The sequence below is a fragment of the Neopsephotus bourkii genome, unplaced genomic scaffold, assembly GCF_033783945.1.
Source record: "Neopsephotus bourkii isolate Nb327-2 ecotype Australia unplaced genomic scaffold, CSIRO-AGI_Nbou_v1 NB_1376, whole genome shotgun sequence".
NCBI lineage: Eukaryota > Metazoa > Chordata > Aves > Psittaciformes > Psittacidae > Neopsephotus > Neopsephotus bourkii.
Window position 1 is genome coordinate 4,263,245 of NW_026901855.1, and position 20,395 is coordinate 4,283,639.

A 20,395-nucleotide genomic window follows, 5' to 3' on the forward strand; every position below is an offset into this window, starting at 1 on the left:
ATATTCCCCCTGCCTCAGAACAGACCTCAGAACACCAGTGATAAATGACACACAAATATAGCAGTTACATTCATCCCCACAACATCTTGCTAGCACCTAAATACTGCTGTGGAGGCTGCAATTTTTTTGTGTGCTACCACATGAACTAAAGAGCTGCTGATTACTGTAGTAATTATAATACTTCATAGCACATTGGAGAAAGAGGTGAATTCTGCAGGTGGGGCTGACACCTAATGAGATAAAAGAAATACTTGATTTCTCTCCATGATTTCTTAGGAAAATATATATACGTACTGATTCTGGTCTTGTAGTGTCACATTCTTTTCAGCTTTTCTCTGAACTAGTCCTAAATTTCTGCAGTACCACTGCTATCACAATCACATAAGCTCGTCCCAGTTTTGTCATTTTTCACCTTTTCTAAAATTCTGGATTCACCTCTTCCAACCTTCTGCACTCCATTTGTACTGCCCTCTACAGCTGAGTTCCCTGTTACAGAGTACTCCAGATTTCACAAGCCTGGCTTTTCTCTCCAAGTCTGGCAACAACCTCTTTGAATTTATCTAAAAGTAGAAGAGATGAGAAGAGTTTTCTTAGTTTTAGTCCTCCAAATCTCTAAATTTTATTTTTCCAATCTTTTGAAGTGAAGAAGAGAGATTTTTTTTTTTAAGTTTTATTTTGTTTTGTTTTTTGTTTGATTTAATGTAAGGAAATACAACATGGTTTGGAAAAGTCAGAAAATGTCATTTTATAACACTAAATGTGAAATAGCCCCTAACAATCACAGCAGTGGGAGTGAGATGGTTTATCTAAACAAACCTGTCCATATAAAGTTTCTGTTACTGTTATCTGGCATTTTTCAAACTAAAATATTATTATTTCTGGTAAAGAACTGTTTTAGCATTTAAAAACACTTGCATTGGTACTGACACTTGAATTTCTGAATAGTCAGAAATATGTGACTCTTTTCAGCTGCTTCTAAGTTTGTCCAGCTGTATCTGCTTGGGTTGAAGCTTTCCATGGCAATGGTCTTTGGATCTAAACTGAAACACAATTATACACTGCTAAAATTGGGAATAAGTGACAAAATTAATTGCCATGCATAATATTTTTGTGTTTAGAATAGCTACTTGAAGCATTTTTTTCCTAATATCTGTGCTCAGTTTTGTTGTCTTTGCAAAAACTTAATCACATTTGGACAGCGCATAAACTGAAAAATTGCACTTTGTACATGATTATGAGAGGTGAGTTAGGAATAATGTGGTTTTAAGATCCCTTAAAACACAGCATGATAAAAAAGAGGAACAGGACCTCTGTGTAAGGCATGTGAATACAGTCCAATGGAATTGACTTCTGTATATTAAATAAGTCACTCAAAGTCAGTTCTTTCACAGTTGATCAATAATTGTCCTTATCCACTTGGGAGGTACTCATTTGGGATCGTGGGTCTTATTTCTAGAAGTGCTGAGCCTCAGAATCAGTGAGTGCTCTGAAACTGTTAAATATTCCACTAAATTGGATGCAAATATTTCTTTTTTGAGATCCAAAACTATTTATATGTTGATCTTTCTGTTCCTCAGCTTTGTGTATATAAAATTAAGAGTAATATTCCTTAATCTTGCAGGAGTGGTAGAAAAAGAAGGGAATATTTGAGGATAATTTGCACACTGTGCTGCTGAACTTGTGGGTTCACTGTGGCTGGTTGCCAGACACCCACCCAGCTGCTCTCTCATTACCTTTCCTCAAGAGGACAGGGGAGAAAATAGAATGAGATGGCTAATTGTTCAAGATAAAGATAGGGAAATCGCTTACCAATTACTGTTGCGGACAAAGCAAAGGGGAAAATTAATTTATTACCAATTAAAAATAGATTTGGATGCTGAGAAACAAGGAGAGAAAGTAAAACACCTTTCCCCACTCCCTCTTTTTCTCGGGTTTTCTCCTTCATTCCTGATTCTTACACCTCCCCCCTACCCAGTGGTGCAGGGGAATGGTGGCTGTGGGCAGTCTGTAACAGTTCCTCTCTGCTGCTTCTTCCTCCTTACACTCTTAACCTGCTCCAGTGTGAGTCCTTCCCATTGGCAGCAGTCCACGAAGTGCCCCAGTATGGGTACTCTCCACAGGCTGTCAGGAAAACGTGCTTCAGTGTGGGCTCTCCATGGATTGCAGTCCTTTATGGGAAATACCCCCTGCATGGGGGCCCTCCCTGGGCTGCAGTGCAAGTGTCTGTTCCACTGTGGTCTTCTCCATGGGCTGCAGGAGATTTTCCACTCTGATGCCTGGAGCACCTCCTCTCCCTCATCCTTTTCTGACCCTGGTGTTTACAGGTTTTGTAGTTGTTTGTTTTGTTGTGGTGTGTGTTTATTTTAATTCATTTTCCCCATTGTTCCTCATTCGCAGGCAGTGTTTTCTGTCCTCTCTTAAACAAACACGCTTTCCCAGATATACCACTGTCTTGGCTGAGGGGCTTAGCCCTACCCTGAGGTGGGTTGTTTGGAGCTGGCTCGAACCAGCTATGTGATCATGGAGCAGCCCCGCAGCCACCCTGCAGCCAGCACCTCACTACATAAACTCAGTACAACACTGCAGAAAATTTCATGAAGTAAGAAATAGCAGCAGATTTCTGGCAGAATTTGAATAATGCTTGTACGTTGAATGATGAGAAAACAAATGTTGAATAGCTCGTTAATTTGATATTATTCCTGTTGTGTGACCACATACTTAAAGCTAATTTAATGAAGAGCTATAGATGAGTAAACCAAGGTTGTTTGTAATGGTTTTAATTCTGATGTGGCCCAACTTGTCTCAGTACTAGTCTTCAGTTGTATTTCATCTGTCTGTGTGGGTTTGTGTCTGGACTAATGCCTAGCAAGCCAAAACATTTTAAATATGCTTCAAGAGTAGTCTGACATATTGGTATACTGAATAGCTTGAATATTTTAATTGAGGAGTTAAAATCCATCACAATGTGACAAATAGGCCAAGTGGTAGGTTGATGATTTGAGTATTTGGAGTTCTTTTTTGCCTATTGCATTCCTGTGTGTTTCCTTCCTGCCGTGCTTTTCAAACAAGAGAATTAACATCAGGCACCAGGAGAGAACAATGGAATAAATATTAGCAGGTTTATAAATGTTCTCACTTCTCACTCTGCTCTTTTTGTGTTAATCTATGTTTATTGAGTGTTTTCAGGAAGCGCACTTCAAAGAGATGCTCCAGAAGTGTCTGAGTTGTTTGGCAGATGGACTGTTGGATCAAATAGGTTTTAGGCAGGTAGGCTTTAAGGGAGAGACCTAATCATCCTCAGAAACAAGAAAGCCTGTGCAACACAGGGGAAAAATACAGAGCTTGCTGCCCAAGGCCCTTCAGTCCTGTCTTCTTTCTTCTGTCACATTTTGGCAACTGCTAGACTCAAGCCTCTTCACTGAGAGTCTACACATTCTTATGCAAGTTGCTGAACTGTGATCAGACAGGATTAAGTTAGTACTGCTATTAGTCTGGAAACTGGAGGGTGAAAGGCTTCATATAACCTGTTACTGATCCCTGGGCTTTCTGCATGTTCCCCCTTGTTTCTGTCCTTCAGGAACAATGGTTGGTGATCACACCCGCTTGGAGTTCCACAACATCGAAACAGGGATCATGACAGAGAAACGGTACATCTCTGTTATCCCCTCCAGCTTCATCGGCCACCTCCAGAGCCTCATGTTCAATGGGATGCTCTACATTGACCTGTGCAAGAATGGTGACATTGACTATTGCGAGCTGAAGGCACGCTTTGGTCTCCGCAACATCATAGCTGACCCCGTGACGTTCAAGACTAAGAGCAGCTACCTGAGCTTGGCCACCTTGCAGGCTTATACATCCATGCACCTCTTCTTTCAGTTTAAGACAACATCAGCTGATGGTTTCATCCTCTTTAACAGCGGTGATGGCAATGACTTTATCGCAGTTGAACTAGTCAAGGGGTAAGTGACTGCTATATTCTACCAGCTTATTTATAGATAAACTCACTTATTGGTAAGCTTAAAATGTTTGCACAGAGCGAAGTTCATCTCATGCACCTCAGCAAACTGAGAGAACATTGAGTATGACAGAGTACTTAGAAATAAACACTGAAGCTTAACACTCCTAATTTTATCAATGACTTCCCCCGTCACTGAGGTAAAGACACTTTTACAGCATGAAACATTAATGATTTAAGTTGTTTTGGTCTAATTAGGCTAACGTTTTGTCCTGTTAACCTTGGAGGAGGAGGAAATGTGCTGAGGGCTCTCTCTTCCCACTTTCTTTTTTTTCCCCTTCCTGTAAGAGACTTGTATTTCTACCATTTCTACTAGAGGAAAAAAAAGAGCATGTGGGCTGCTGAATTTGTTTTTCTGCTGGTGATGCCTGAGGAAAAGCAAACTCAGCCAGCCTTTGAGCTGCTATACTCTTTTCACAAGGCTAACAGCTTATTTATAAAAAAAAATAATCCTTTGTTAGCTGAACAATTTTTGATCCTTTGTATTTGTCTCGTCAGAGCAGGCATGGTCTCCACAAAGAGAGTTTACTAGTCTGGTTTATTTTACCATAACTGAAATATAGTTTTATCTGTTTCATTTTTAACTTTGTGCATATTTCTGTAAGTGGGACATTGAGTAATAAAAAGGCAAGAATTACTAGCTCCTGATGCTCTACTGGGAGTTGAATTTCGTTGTCTTTTTTTCCCAAGTAGACTATATCTCTTCTATTGTCAGGTGGATTTCTGTGTTAAAACTGTAAACAATCCAGGCTAAGACTCCCATGACTTCAGTCTTTGTTAGGGTTTTTATTTTTTGCCGAAAACTTTGTTAATTGTTTTTCAGCTGTTTGAATAAGCCTAGGATCTCATGTGAATTTTACTACAATATATTGAGTGAATTTCCCAATTCTCTTCTTAAGGGAGTTTTTCAAAATTGAGAATGAATATGGGGAATATATGCCCCAAAGAAGCATATCCAGTGTTGCTCTCCAATACATTCATCGGTATTTCTAGTTTTAAAATATCATTATATGCACAGACAGGGGTTTTGTGCATGAGAGCTTCGGAAAAAAAAGAGGAATCCTTTATTGTTAGGTTCTAATTTCATCCGAATGTTGTAATCTGAAGATACTACTCTTTATACTTTCTTGGTGGCAGGGAAACAACTGTTGTCTTTTCAAATCAGTGGCTAATATTTTGGCTTACTAGAACTTTCTAACCCAGAGGTACTTACCTTAATGACTTGTATAAGTTGATTTATCAACTCTGGCTAGAATAAAGGCACTCCAGGAGCACTGGAGTTCTTACACAATTTTAACTAGTTCTCGGTATGTTTACAGGTATATACACTATGTGTTTGACCTTGGAAACGGACCTAATGTTATCAAAGGCAATAGTGATCGTCCTCTTAACGACAACCAATGGCACAATGTTGTCATCACCAGAGATAACAGTAACACACACAGCCTAAAGGTGGACACCAAGATGGTCACTCAGGTTATCAATGGTGCCAAAAATCTGGATCTTAAAGGTAAATTATACATGGCTGACAGCCTTCCCCTTTATTCCTGTGGGGCTTAACTAGTAAATAAGAGAAAGCTTGCAGGAGCTATGCATTACAGAACAGTAAATCTGGAATTTGCCATTTTTGGATTTCACATTTGTTTTTCTCTTTCTCTGCAACTTCATGTACCAGAATAGTTTGTCATATCTTGCTTTATCAGAAATTGTCATGCTGCAATTTTTCCTAGTTAGGATTCTTTTTTCAGGTTCTGTTTCATTTGTTTGTTTGGTTGTTTTTTTTGTTTATTTTTGTGGGGTTTTATTGTTTTTATATTTTGTTCTTGTGAGTTTTTTTTGTAGTAGGAAAGGAGTCAGAAATGACTCTGTGAGCAATATGTTGCTCTGCTTTTAACTTTTTCTGAGCATCTGTTCAGCTTGCTATATTTGTGTTGGGTGTGGGGAAAATCTACTCTAAAATGTATGTAACATCCTCCTTGTATGTTTACCCCTTTTCTTCTAGGTGATCTCTACATTGCTGGCCTAGCTCAAGGCATGTATAGCAACCTCCCGAAGCTAGTAGCGTCACGTGATGGATTTCAGGGCTGTCTAGCTTCTGTGGACTTGAATGGGCGTCTGCCTGATCTAATCAATGATGCTCTGCACCGCAGTGGGCAGATTGAGCGTGGATGCGAAGGTATACTTGATTTCTGAGAAGTTCTCAAGAACCCCTACTTCACTGCTGCTCCCTGTGCACCTGCTTGTCCACCTTGACTCTCCATTTCACTAGTTTGCTTTTACTATGATATCATTCAGTATGCTTATGTTTTCCAAATGCTCCCAAAGGCAGCAAAATGATGGTGAGCTTCTGCGAATGCCTCAGAGTGGCAAGAGTTCTCTTGCATACTCATCTCTATGAAGTGATACCTGCAGTAGAGGAGAGGATGGTACTGGGATGGGCTACTAGTTACTAATACTTTTCTCAGTGGTTTATTAAGGTTACATTACCCTTAAAATACTTTGAAAGAAGTTCTGAGCCTACAATTCACTTGTGCTTCAGAGCACCCTTTTTGGGGATCCTTGGAAGTAAATATTTTGAAGGCCAAGTAAGAGGCAGGAGAAATGGAAAACAGAAGGAACTGAAGGGTGAAGACTGTACCAAAACAGAAGTTCCATTTTGACGAGATGGGCCTCCAGTGAAAGCACTGAGGGCATTCTCTCTACTGTGTGGGAAACTTTCTCATCTGTAGTTTTTCTTTTCCAGCCAGTTTAGACACAAATAGGATGAGTGACTTTTTGGAGCATATCAATAGTACTCATATCTTGAAGATTCTTTAAATACTGTTCTTGCTAAGTTCCCATTAATTAAAAGAATATTGACATCAGCAGCACTTACTCAGTATCATGCATATGGCATCAATTCGCAAAGCACTTGGGACACTTATCATCAAAGCACCCAAGGCTTTGCTGGCCTTGTGAAGTGAAAATCACCATTATGCCTAGCTCCACTGAATACCAGCCTTCTGTGTTGGCTACCAGTCACTAGAGGATGATAGTTTTCTCAGTAAAGTTGTCTGGCATGCATGTCCTAAACTGATTCTTCCAGACAGGACTTCGCAAGGTGAAATTACTCCTTGATCGTATTTCCCTACTGTGTCAAGATTACAGGTTAATCATGCTGAAACCTTGCAACTTGTCTAGACTGTCTCTTCTTAGGACTGAAAGTATTATCTTAGAGCTGTCTTTGAGTATTCATGAAACACCTAATTGGCAGTCCAGTTATATCCTTATATTATACTCCTTGTCTCTCAGTGTTCTGGTTGGGTGAGAGACTGTTCTTTTTTTTCTGTCTTTCTGATGTATTTAATCAGGTCTGTTAACCACATTGTTCATTGCGGAACTGAGCATAGTGTGGTGGAACCTGTGACTTTGCCCATTTGTGGCACAGCCAAAATGCCAAAATTACACCTTTTCTGTGTTGCTCACAAAGTTCAAGGAGAGAAAAATTGCTTTGGGGTTTTTCTGAAAATGTCTTTTTTGATTGTCCTCAGTGCACTCAAAGTTATTCTTTAATATTAGAGATTTCTGGTAATTCTTCTGTTTAAAATTAGCTTTATCTGTTATCTGTGTAGCCTGCATGTTCTCTACTAGCTCTTTTCCTTCAGAGGACCTATCATTGGACTAACCAGTGTGCTTGGCAGGATGATAGCTGCCACACTGACTGTTTTCTATTTTGATGTGTCCTGTAAGACTGTTGCATTTGGCAAAGAATTTTGTGGCTTATTATCTGGAAGAAGAGAACCCAGAAGTGTCTGAAATGTCAAATGAGCTCATGGAGTTAAAGCTCCACACCACACATCCCTTCTTCTTTGTGTGTAGTGGTCTTATGTATTTTTATTGCTGCATTTCTGAGTTTTTGGAAACAACAGGCAGTTCTTTGTTGACTTGAAGGTCTGCTCAGACCTGAAGTGGCAGCTTTTGTTTCCCTTGAAGGTATTCGGCAAAGCCATAAATCTTCTGGCTGCCTGGTATGTGAAATTTATTCTAGGTTGACATGCTACAAGCAACTATGACAATCATGAGGTTTCATGGTAATGACATTATACCAAAACATTTATTTATGTTTCACAGAGTATTTCTAGCTCTCATTCCTCAAGATAAAAAGGGTAGGGCCTACCCCTTACCACCACCCGAAAAATGGTTTGGTGAGAGGGCCTGAAAGAAAAAGCACAAAGGGTAGGGAAGTAGTTAAGACTTAAATGATCCTTGTGTCCTGACCAGTCTTGTCAGTGTACTGAACATTCTGAAGAATGAAGTCAGTTCTCAGACTTCATGGTGGGAGCCCACTTCTACTGGAAACTTGCAGGCAAGTCTGCCACCCACTTTGGCAGGTGTCCAACCTTTTGTGGAGGTCAAAGATGTTGCCTAAATATTGAGTACTTCCTGCATCTGAGGTGTTTTTTCACCTCTTTATTGATTTGTCATTTGTTCTCCTGTGTTTTTGTTTCATTTATTTGGTCATCCTTATGTTGCTTACCATGGGCACTAGAGCTATATGAAATTCAGCTGTGTGTTCTAAATATATTCACCCCATTTTGCCACCAGCTGACCAAACCTAACAGAAGTGGTTAAAGAACATTTCATTTCTTCTACAAGGCAGTTTTCTATATGCTTTTGCTCTTTGCTTTTCCTCACCTGTTCCACTGATAATAGCTTATGACAAAGGAGAGTGACTATTACTAAACTGATTGGTACTGTTCCAGATGTTTTGGAACTTTTTTTTGTCCTAAATGAATCTTTGTCCAGATCCTGCAGTAAAATCATAATCTTGTGCTACTTCCCATGAAATAGTATAGTTACCTTTGGAATTCACTGGTGCATGAAAAGCATGAATGACACATACAGGCTGGATATCAGAAACTCATTTTGCATACTAAGCAGTATGTAGAAAAAAAGAAAATCTAATCTCATGCTTAAAATCTCACAGCAGGGTAATGTCAGAAAGGATGACACCTTGAAGTAGTGAAACTTCAGATCTGGCAATACTTCACTTTTTCAGTAGAATCAAAGGTTGTCCATAGAGGAGAGGAGAGTTAATTTACTCCATGATGGCTTGACAGCTCTCCTGTTCTTTAGGCTTTTGTGTTCTGTTGTCACAGTGCTACTGCATTTATGGAGCAACAAATATAAGGTTTGCTTCAGCTCAGCTACAAAGATAATGAGGACTTGGGCAGCTATGGAAAGTTCTTGTTTGTTACATAGAAATTACTTTGTTAGAATATGTGTCAAAGAAAATGCATGAAGAAATGCATTCTCTTCCTCTTTCCACTCCTCCCCCCTTTCTTTTTCATTGTGTTTAGAGAACTCTGGGGATTTTATGGCTTTATAGTAGTAGAGAAGATTCATAAGTGGGAAGAAAAATCTGACTAGCTGAAAAGGGAAGGTAATTGCCATCTTGAGTCATTTCTGAGCTGTAAAACAATAGCAAAGTTTCAAAATGTTAAGATTCATAGGAATCACAGGAAATGGTATCTGTACATGCCAGTTCTAATTTATCGGATTGCAAATGTAAAAGGAGACAATGGGAAAAAGGGAGAGCTATCACTCTGTCTTCAGTAACATCTGTGATATTAGCACTTTTTAAGGACAGAAGGTTATAAAGGTGAGTATGCACTTCTCAAGTACCCATCGTTTGAGCAATGGGATCACTGATCTGGTGTTTTATTGTTCTCATTGTGCTGTATGATAGAAATTTGTAACCTTCAGTGGCAAGGAATTCAGGAGCTGCTGCCTGTACTCCCATCTTTGTCCTCTTGTTTTTTCCATGCTGAAAGAGAAAACTTAGAATCAAGGTATAACACAACAAAAATCTACGCGGCTTCCTTGTGAACTGAACTCCATTAAAAAAATAAAAAATCCCATGCCTAAATGAAAGAGGATCACTGGTTTTGGTTTGGTTTGCCTTTTTTATGCTCTGCTTTTTCAGAAAGCATGCTTGAATCTTTAGGCTGTCAGACTTGGTAGATTTATGACTCTGTTTTGCCATGTGGGCTATGATTTGGCTGCAGGTAAGATTATTCCCACCTAGGTAAAAGAATGAGTTTGTACTACTATCATTTTTTTTGATTGCTCTAATGAGATGGATTATTTGGGTCTAAAGCCTGAGCTCTTTGTTGATGCAAGCTTTCCTAAGGATGTGTTGAAATCCATGAACAGGCAGCAGCTTGTGAGAGAGCAAGGTTTTACTGTCACTTTGTCACAATGTCAAGTTCAGTTCCTGGGATAAACTGAGCTTGTCATCTTCCAGAGTTACTAGTCTCTTATGGTTTTCTAGCAATAAATCCACTTTGGACAAAAACCCAGGGCAGTCTGTGCTTTTATGAGAGATAGAAGATCTAAGTTCAGATCCAGAGCCTTGAAGTAAAACAAAACTAAAATAATTCTTGATTAATGTACTGAAAGTCAAATTTATTTTTTTACTTAAATGGATTCTAAGTATTTCTCAAGTAGGACAAAATTTGTCTTAAATTATCAGTAAATGCTGAAAGATGAGTGTTAAGAATGTGATTATTTTTTTCTTTCTATTATCTGTAAATTCTGTGACCTTGTGTGTGTATGTGTGTGTGTGTGTGAATAAAACACATTTACTCTCTCATCTGTAGTTTTGTTATCTGTTGCTTGGTTGGGTTAAAGTAACCACGTTCCTTTGTGTCCTTGTTGCTTATGTTGTCGTCCCTGCATGGTAATGATTATGTGCATTGGCTGTGGTGGTTATACCAATTCCTTTAATTTGTTTAAAGTTATGTGACCCTTGTTTATCTGCCTTTATACTAACCTGTTATTATTTTTTGCTTTTTTTGTTTTGTTTTTTATTTTTTGCTAACAAAGTTGAGTTGACCAAAGCTGACCTGCAAGGTAGAGAAGGTTGTTCTTCCCTGTTACTGATTTGAACTAAAAGATGCTTTTATGTAACACTTGGTGCATTTTACTGGATGCAGTCACACCTCTGAGACAGGAACAGAATGATAAATGCCAGCCACTCTGAGGGGCTGTCTGGGTTAAAGAAGGATGTGGCAAAAAATTGAGGTGTTTTTGTTAACCTCAGGGGTTTGGCTGTATCAGTCTCTGAATTACCCATAACAGCACAAGTTGATTTCCTGAAATGCCTAATGATTGTTCGGGCAAGTAGCTTCTGTTTATAGAGACATAGAATGCCCTCAGAGCTTTACAAAACAAAAAGCTGACTTGGATTTTTCAGTACTGATCTTAAGGAGTGAGACCAGGAGATAAAAGCTAGGTTTTTTAACTTTGAAAAAAATAAAACCCCTCAGAAATAACTTTCTGGAATTTCAGTTAAAAATTGAAACAAAGAACCTCTTAACTACAAATTTCCTTAGTAGTTAGATGACATTTTAAAAGCCATAATTGATCAAACATATGAGTAGTTGTGCCTGGTCCTTTTGTACCTGCTCATTTTTGTACCTCTCAGAGGTCTTTTTTAGAACCTCCTAGTGGGTAGTCTGATTTGTTTATAAAGCAGATAGGGGTTTTTCATGATGTTGATCCTCATGTGAAATTCTAACTGACTATTATTACTATTGACTGGTAAGTCAAAAGGGATTAACCAGTGATTTTTGTGGTTGCCAAAAGGACTGTGTGGAACATGGTAAAATACTAAAGCTATTCAAGTGAAAGCCATTCAAGAGACTGAGAGTAGCTTCAGCAGGAAAGGTGGGGAAGGGTAAGGTGGTGTGTGGAATTGGTAGAAACCAAAGAAGATGGCTAAAGAAGGAGAGGCAAGATAGTAATTGAGAACATGCCACTTGAATTACAGAGACGATGATGGGGTAAAGAGTGCTGGAAGAAAACCAATATCACAGAATTGTTAGGGTTGGAAGGGGTCTTTGGAGATCATCTAGTCCACCCTCTCTGCTCAAGGCAGAGACACCTAGAGCAGGTTACAAAGGAATGCATCCAGGTGGATTTTGAATGTTGCCAGAGAGGGAGATTCCAGGATCCCCCATAGGCAGCCTGTTCCAGTGTTCTGCCAATATGAGGAAGGCTAATTCTTAGGAGACATGTAATGAAGGAAGGCTTAATAGCACAGTTAACTTTAGCAGTTATTAATGGACCAAAGCATATTAGGAGGCAGCCCCTTACCCAGCAGATAAAGATACTGATGGCCTGAGATAATGTTAGCCATTGGATGCATATGGCACATTGAAGCTGAAAGGTTTTAACAGGTAGACAAAAGTTAGTATCATGTTTTGTGCTCTATGCATGTGGAACATCTGACTGCATCCACATTTGTTGGCATTTCTGGCCTATTTCCAGATGTAAAAAGTTGAAGTACTCTGTTTTACAGAGGTTAGGGATTTAGAAAATATTGGGTGCTGCCTCTAGGGGATTTCTGAAGTTTAGGTAAACAAAAGTGGTAGAGGATGAGATTTGAAAGATTAGGAAGGATATGTGGACTGATACCAATGTGAGGCGAAAAAGCACCCTGAAGTATGCTGGGGTGTAAATAGCTTTAGGATTAAGGTGGTCTGTACCATCCATTTAAACTGGAGCAGGGAATTTGGGACTTGCATTAGACATCAGCAAGTAGCATTTGTCTCTGGCCACAGCTGCTGTTGTTCTCTCTGGTCACTTGTTTGTCCATCGGAATTCAGAATACATGACCAGAAGTTCCTGCTTGATTTTGTGATGGCCATTGAAGTGGATACAGCATGATGAGGTCCTGGAAGAAACATATTTGTTTACTGTTTTGATTTTTCCTCAGAACTTAAAGGCTTGCCACAGCTGTGAAGGTTATTCCAGCTCAAGCTCATATTGTTACAGAGGTTTTAGCCCTATAGGAGTATTTGCCATTGAGATGGAGACACCTGATCACATTGAAACCTAAAGGGAAATGTTTGTCTTGAGTGCATAATGTGGCTTATTGGCTTTTCAAGAAACCAACCTTTGCTAAATAGGTTTCAGAATAGGCCGTGAGGCCTGGTACTTCTGTGCTGTTGTGATTTGCACTGGGGAAGGACGTTTTTCCAATTGATGGTATTTTTCTTGTTCACATACAGCCCTTTCAGTTTTTCCTTTCTGCTTTTAGTTTCTGTGTCTGAATGTCTGAATACTGTTCATTTCTTCAGCTTCATTTGCATCTTCCCCTGTCCCACCTCAGGTCCAGGCATACTCCCTTTTATGCAGTTGACTTTTCGTTTTAAAGTTGGGGTTTTATTTGGCTTGGGTATATGTTTGGGCACTTAGCTCAAGACCTTTGAGGTTGTTTAGAGGTAGAGATTGTCAGGGTGAAAAGAGGAAGGAAGATGAGTATATGTCAGGCTTCATGGAGGAAAAAATCCCCACCACCTTGTAGATCTGTGAGTTGCCACTGCTGCCGATTCCCTTCTGTCACCTTGAGGTAAATGTTTGGTGGGTTTTTTTTGTGGTTTTTTTTTTTTTAATTTGTGGCGATTTTTTGTGTTTTGGTGTTTTGGTTTTTTGTTTTGTTTTGTTTTTTTTTTTGTAGGAGACTTGCATATTTATTACTTTAATTAGTCCCAGTCCCTCAAGTTTTTAGGCCAGCCATGTATTTAGAACTCTGGGTCATAACTGTCATCAGATGAAAAAAGAGTTCAGCTTGTGTTGAGGCACTGGAATATACAGCTGTATTTTCTGAGGACTACAGAATGCTGGCTTTTAAGTTATTTCTGACAATGGGTAACTTTATGGAACCTGCCAGATGTCTAAACTTATTTAGATGATGAAAGGGATGGTGAGTTCTTAACAAAATCTGGAATTGAGAGAGCTCGAAGAGCTGGCTTTGCAGTCCTTGAAAATCCCTTTTGTTTTTTCAGGTTCTGGTTTGCTAAGTAAAAGTTACTCTGTGATATTTCTGCTTTTTACTATCTGTGACTCAAAAGTCAGGATCTAACTTTCTGAATCATGCACTGAACCTTGACTATACTTTAGTTTCTTATATTTGTGCACAGTGGGTGTCAACATGCTACCATTGGTATTTGACAGTTACAGTGTGAGACACATGGTCCATCCAGTACAGTGACGGTTCCATGAGACTCAGTCTCAATTTTGCTCACTTGTTACTCAGAAAAATAATAAATTCAAAATTATTCTAAAGTTGGAAAACTTGGCTGTATTAACTTCATTTCCTCCTTACCCTTCACAGTGAGTGAGTCCTGGAGTGAGTGTGTCCTAGAACAAGTTTATATTCTACCTAGTGCATATGGTTTCCAAGACCTGATGCCTCTCTGAGCTGTACTGGGCCTGAACATTGAAATAAAATAAAAAAAAAAAACCCGAAAAACCTAAAAAACCAACCAACCAACCAACCAAAACCAACCAACCAAACAAAAAAACTCTCCCCCCCAAAAAAAATAATAATAAAATCGCTGGTTATGAAAGAGGAGTGCTGACAGAAGTAGACTGGAGTTTTATCCTAGGTATAAATTGCCTATCATAATGTGAGTCTGGCAGTGGTGGAGAAGTATTTAGTGCTTTGATGGCATTTAAAATTTAGGAACTATAGAACAAAAGAAGCACCTTATTTTACACAGACAGTAAAGGTGTCTTGTGTGTAGTGCTTTCCTTTCTCTTCCTAACCTCTTTGGAAGTACAAGGATGAAAAAAGGGAGCATTTGTGGAGGTAGTGAAAATGAATCCATGTTGCCATTGAACCTTATCTGCTGCAGATCTTAATTTTACTGAGAAAATAAAGGCAACACAAATGTATAATTCCTTTCAATAGTACTAAATTTTGAATGTGTGAAGGAAGGTGTTATGTGTGGGGCCACGAATGGTTTGCTTAGCTTAATGCTTATTGCTGGTTAGGATCAAAGCACAAGGCCATTATGTTGTAATCCTGCAGTTGTTGTATAAACTGATTCCTCATGTAACTTGGAAGAATAATAAAACCAATAGTGTCTCTTATTCCTAAAGTTCTATTCTCTGCAGAGAGCTTTTAAATGACACAGCAGGAACGACTTCTCTTGTCAGTGAAAAGCACCCACCTGCAGGATGAAGCATGGCAGTTTTAGCAATGAGCAGCAGTAAAATTCAAATATTTTCAGGGCAAAGAGAAACCTACCATACAGCTGAAATTGAAGGAAAGAGTTAGGGAGAGAAAGTAATTTTTCCAAGCAGAATATGGATCTGGCTACTGTACTCTTCTAAGATGATTTTCTTCAAATACCTAGTGGTAAGGCTAATAAGCCATATGTTTAGCTAGGCATCTTGGAGGAAAAGTGTAATACTGGTCTTTGTCCCAGGGAGGGAGACCCAACAATATCTTAGATCTTGCAAGTCCTTAGATACTGAGATGTTCCAGTAGAAATTAGAGATGCAGAAATAAAGATCAAATGGACATTGCTGAAGAATTCTGCTTTGCCATTTCATATTCCAAAGGAGCTGCCTCTGTTGCTAGACTTAGTCTGTAAAGGAGGAGACAGCAAGTCACACTTCTGCTAGTAGGAATGCTTTTCTGCACTGGGGACTTCTACACTTTCATTCTGTATCTAGTTCCCATTCACTCCCCCTTTCCACTATGTATGTGGCATGAAGAAGACAATATGCCAAGCCCAGCTACCAACAGACAACAAAAACAAGGCCTTTGAAAATGCACTCAATGGAAATAGCAAGTGTTATCAGGGTGTTGGAGTTTTAAGGAGAAAATTAAAATCAGCATGCATATTTTCTTAATTAAAAGTACAATTTGATTTATCAGATGTATCTCAGATTATTATGTGAAGACTAGTTCTGAAACTTTGCTTTTAAATATTTTGGCTGCTGTAAGTGTTGCCAAAGGAATGAGATTAAAAATAGACGTGAGCCCTGATGGAACTGGTAATTTAGAACCAATTCCACTGCTGTATGTATGAATTGCTTGTCATCTTCTCTTTCCTTGTTTTAGTTAGCACTAAAGGGCATGTGCATGGTAGCACAATCTTCATGCTTTATAAGCCTTCCTGTGCTTCTGTCGCTTTGCTCTCTAATCCAAAATCCTAATCCCCTGTGACATTCCTTTTAGCTGCTCTGAACAAAATTCTGTTGCCACAGATGGAGGATTATGATGACTCTAAGCAGCAGGAGCAGATGAACTCTGAGAGACAAAGATCCTTTTAACGTGCAAATGGCCTATAGAACTAAGGAGTGAGGCAAAGCATAATACCCAGTATCTATGTTGTGCTGTCATAACTGGCTCTAAAGATGGCAGATCGGGCTTTGAGCTTCGTTGTGCTATTGTTAGGCTTTCAAAATTTCTAATTTTTGTGTTTTGTTGGTTTTGGGGGGTTTTTTCCTCCTTTTTCTTCCCTTCTGGCTGTTTTGAATATACTGTTTCCATCTTCACTGTCAGGTTCTGTAAAATAAAATTCAGAAACCACAGTACTGGTCATGAATTCAAGTCCTTTGGCTCTCTAGACTCTCTAACTACAAGCACCTAAAGCCACAGATACTAGGCCTCATGCATTATTCCTTGAGTAGGGTACTGACCCTTTCTTATGAACACCTAGAGAAAGGATATCCTCATTAGATGATGCCTGGTATCAAGTCCAGTTACTGATTAAAGCGCTTTTGGAAAATTGTATGAAGAGAGAGGAAATATCATTGAAAATGCTCTTCTGCTTTGCTTCTATGTAATAGTTTTTACAGTTGATACTGTAGCAAGTTTATGTAGAATCACAATTACCTTCTGGTTCTATTAATATATATAACTTGCTTGTTTATACCTCTTGACATTCATATTTAGGGTCAGAGGTTAGATAATGGAATAATAAGGTACAGGAGATGGTATTGGTTCCTTATTCCTTATCCTCAGATAGCGCAGACATGTTAGGCAAAATGACAACTAGTATTCTGTTGCAGATTGTTAAATTTCATCCCTTTTTTCGCTGCACTAGAGTAAGTCTGAACTGAGTGTCAGACCCCAGCATGGTGCATATGTATCTATATAGGTATATTTGTGTGTTTTGGAAGTGTAAAGGAGTGTAACGGCAGGAGGGAAGTGTGTACATACATGTGCCTACTAGCCCGCACTGTGAAGTCTGTCAGCACTGTTGTAATCATCAGAGAAGGACACTCTTACAAAACTTATGACCTGTGGACTTTGCTGTCACCATCCTAGATAACTAGGCCGTGTCAGTTGAACCTCAGGTTTAAAGGGTGGGGCCAGTTCTGTGCAAGCTGCGCTTCACCTAAAAAATCCACTGCACAGGCTGGAAGGGCTCACTCTCACTGTCTGTATAGACGAGCGAGGGTCAAAACAGCAGGTGACAAGGTGCATGGGAAGCTGCAAGATCCAATGTTGCATGCGGGCGGACCAGCTCATGGGTAGCTCGAGTTGGTTCAGGAGTCGAGAGTCGTGATTGGACACTTCATGATTGCCTCAGCACCCATTTTAACAGATTTGCATATCCCACTTGCCCTTGGTCATCGTGCTTGTAGTAAGAGTGGGAAAAGCCCTTCCTAAATCTTCGCTCGTGAAGCCAAGCCATCAATCAATCAATCAATCAATCTCAGAAGTGTTAACTTCACGTTGTGCCAGGGAGACCACTGGGATTCATACAGCTGCAGACAAGAGTCAGGTGGGTGGGAAGAATAAGCAAAGGAGAGGAGAAAAATGTTGCAAAATGCTGCTCAACTTTCACTATGGTAACACAGGTTTATTTGCTGAGGCTGCTGCTGCTGCCATCTCTTTTCAATAGGTGAATTTTCTTTCAGGAAGTTTGTTGTCTGCTTTTATTATCTGCAGTTATGTCTCTTCCTAGAGGTTTGGGGTTTCTTTCTATTTTTTTTTCTTTTTTTTTCTATTTTTTTTTTAAACACTATAACAGATTCAGAAGAAACTCAGGTTTGTCTTGATGTTTACTTAAACTCTCTGCCTACTGATAGTCACATGTTCCTTCTCATTGCAAGAGAGACCTAAAGAAACACAGCTGAAAAGTGACTGAAATTCACCCATCTTGAAGCAGGGAAAGATGATCTAGTGGGAAGAGGGGGAACTCTGCACTAAGACTCTGTTCTTGAATTGTTGGGAGGATCATGGCATGACATGGGACTTCCAGTTAGATGTGGGTTCTACAAAGCAGTTATGATATTCAGATTGTGCATTTGTAAATATGGAAATGCCCAGATGCACAATCTGACTATCAAAGATGTCGTGTAATTATGGAATTCAGTGAAACCACTGTGGGTGGTCTCAGGTGAAGGTAAAGGAGTCTCGATTTGGATTAAAACATTTGAAAATGCTGTCTCCACTTTGGTGTGCCCTATCCCATCTATGAAGTACAGATGGTGGAGCTAATGTGATGAAAAGATAAGGATGAAGGATAAGATAAGAGCTTCATAGAACTGCTGTTATGATTATGTGGCATAAAATGCTGGTAGAATAGTTGTTTCTTTATCCTCATGGTATTGTCTTAGACTGGAAGTGGTTAACAAACTGACCTCAGGCAGCCTAGCCTGTTGATCCTCTTATCATCTACTCTATCTCTTTTATTTGTTCTTTTCCAACAGTTACAGGGTATAGAATAGTAGGTATGTTAACTATAGTTGTACATTTTATTTGAAATAGCACACAATAGGAACAGCATACCTTTTTCTAGAATGGTGAAGACAAAATGCTTTCACAGGAATTCACTTCTAAATTCGTGTTCTACAGCTTGCAGCTTCATGTCTGCTCTTAAGTGATTCCGAATCCATCTACCTCCTTGTGGATAATATACTAGATGTCAATCAGAATCCCTCTGATCTGAAGATCATTTTTTTGCCTGTTGCTTGGGTTATGTCTTTGCAAGTTTATGTGAGTAGGATAGCAACTGTTAGCTCCAAATCACAGAACAGAGGCTCTTCTGTTAGTAGTGGCTATTGCTTCCTTTGCTTCTCCCAAAGGCCACGGAAACGAATAAAGTCCTGAATACAGAGGTGTCATGGACTAATGTCATTCCCTTCTGAGGACTTTGTTGGCATGTTCGGAATCTCTGGGTTGCTTGGTTTGTTTTTCCTTAACCTGTAAAGCAAAGTTGTAGCCAACTGAGGCTTCAAAACTTTAGTTTGAATCCACATATCAGGGTTCTTTGGGTAGGATGAAGCGTTTTTGGTCCAATTTCTTAGCTTTCATTTCTACAAGTGGATCAAACTTCCAAGGAAGCATGACAACCTGGCACTGTTTGTTATCCTTGCATCACACCATATAAATTTATTTGAGCAAGCACTGAACATTCAAGTTGGACCTGCCTAAGGGGGAATATGTTGATGTTCACTCCTTGCTCTGTGTTAGTTTGCTGTTTTGTCATGTACAGTTGTCCTTGTGCTCTTTTTACCTAAGTTTCTTGCATGTCCAAGAGTAGAAAAATCTTTGATTAGTGTTTTTTTCTCTTCTGCATGATGATCCTGATAATAATGGCAACAAGGAATTGGTGCTTTTGTGGGCCTGAATAAAACGATTCTCTCAGCTTTGTTTCACTCTTTTCTTGTCATCCCTTCTCCAGGACCGAGCACTACCTGCCAGGAAGATTCCTGTGCAAATCAAGGCATCTGTAATCAGCAATGGGAAGGCTTCACCTGCGATTGCTCTATGACTTCATATTCTGGGAGCCAGTGTAATGACCGTAAGTAGGATTTCCATTGGATTGATGAGCTGTGAATTCTGATGGATGAGAGCACAGAGAACGCATAATTAGTTTCACTTTCAATTAAGGTACAACTTTCCTAGTGTCAAAGCCAAACCTGATTTCCTGGAAAGTTTCTTAGAAGCGTACAGCAGGTTATTTTTTCTCCTTGTTGAAACGAAAATGTGCAATTCAGTATGTGTTGGGGTTTTTTTTGGATTCTTTTTACTTCTTTTTAAAAACTATCTCAAGCAGACCAGTGATGGTAATTGATGTTAACAGAATTCCTGTTTTCTCTAAACCAGGAATGACTTGTATATATCGTGTGAAACATTTCATAGTTAGAAAACAGCTAGGTTTTGTGTACTGAATTATGCTTTGAGATTTTCATGCAAACCTTGGTGACAAAGACATGGAATTCATGTAAAACTGCTGAGTGGTTTTCTAGATTGCCTTCTACTGAATCACAAGGTGTTTGCTAAGATGAAAAATTGGGTGCTGTTTACTAGAATGTTCAGTTAAAACTAAGTGGTCAATTAAACACACAGCAACAGTACTGTGCTTCTTGGCATATTGATTTGCTTCATATCAAAACATTGGATGTTCTTCTTGACCAATTATTAGTAAGATCTCTGATAAAATAATTGAATAAAAACTTGAAGTCTTCCTTTAGGAAGCAAATAATCAGCTTTCAGACATTCCCTCTGCTCATCCTGATATGGCTTTTGATCCTGCCTGCAGGGAGCAAATCAGTTCAGCTCTACTTTCCTCATTTTATTTA

The 20,395-nt window shown here is 39.2% G+C and overlaps 1 protein-coding gene across 27 annotated transcripts in view; it reads left to right on the forward strand.

Annotated features, from left to right (window-relative positions):
* Positions 1 to 20,395, forward strand: part of NRXN3 (neurexin 3) — a 1,029,877-nt gene that overhangs the window by 459,477 nt on the left and 550,005 nt on the right. For 14 of the 27 annotated variants that reach the window (XR_009727556.1, XR_009727557.1, XM_061367479.1 and 11 more), the window contains 5 exons: positions 3,578 to 3,959; positions 5,335 to 5,525; positions 6,018 to 6,191; positions 10,883 to 10,909; positions 19,495 to 19,614. Coding sequence is in view for 25 of the 27 variants with exons in the window: in XM_061367479.1 (XP_061223463.1) it covers positions 3,578 to 3,959; positions 5,335 to 5,525; positions 6,018 to 6,191; positions 10,883 to 10,909; positions 19,495 to 19,614 (894 nt within the window). In the remaining 2 variants the exon portion in view is untranslated. The remainder of the gene's footprint in view (positions 1 to 3,577; positions 3,960 to 5,334; positions 5,526 to 6,017; positions 6,192 to 10,882; positions 10,910 to 19,494; positions 19,615 to 20,395) is intronic. The other 13 variants (XM_061367483.1, XM_061367485.1, XM_061367490.1 and 10 more) reach the window with 1 other exon arrangement.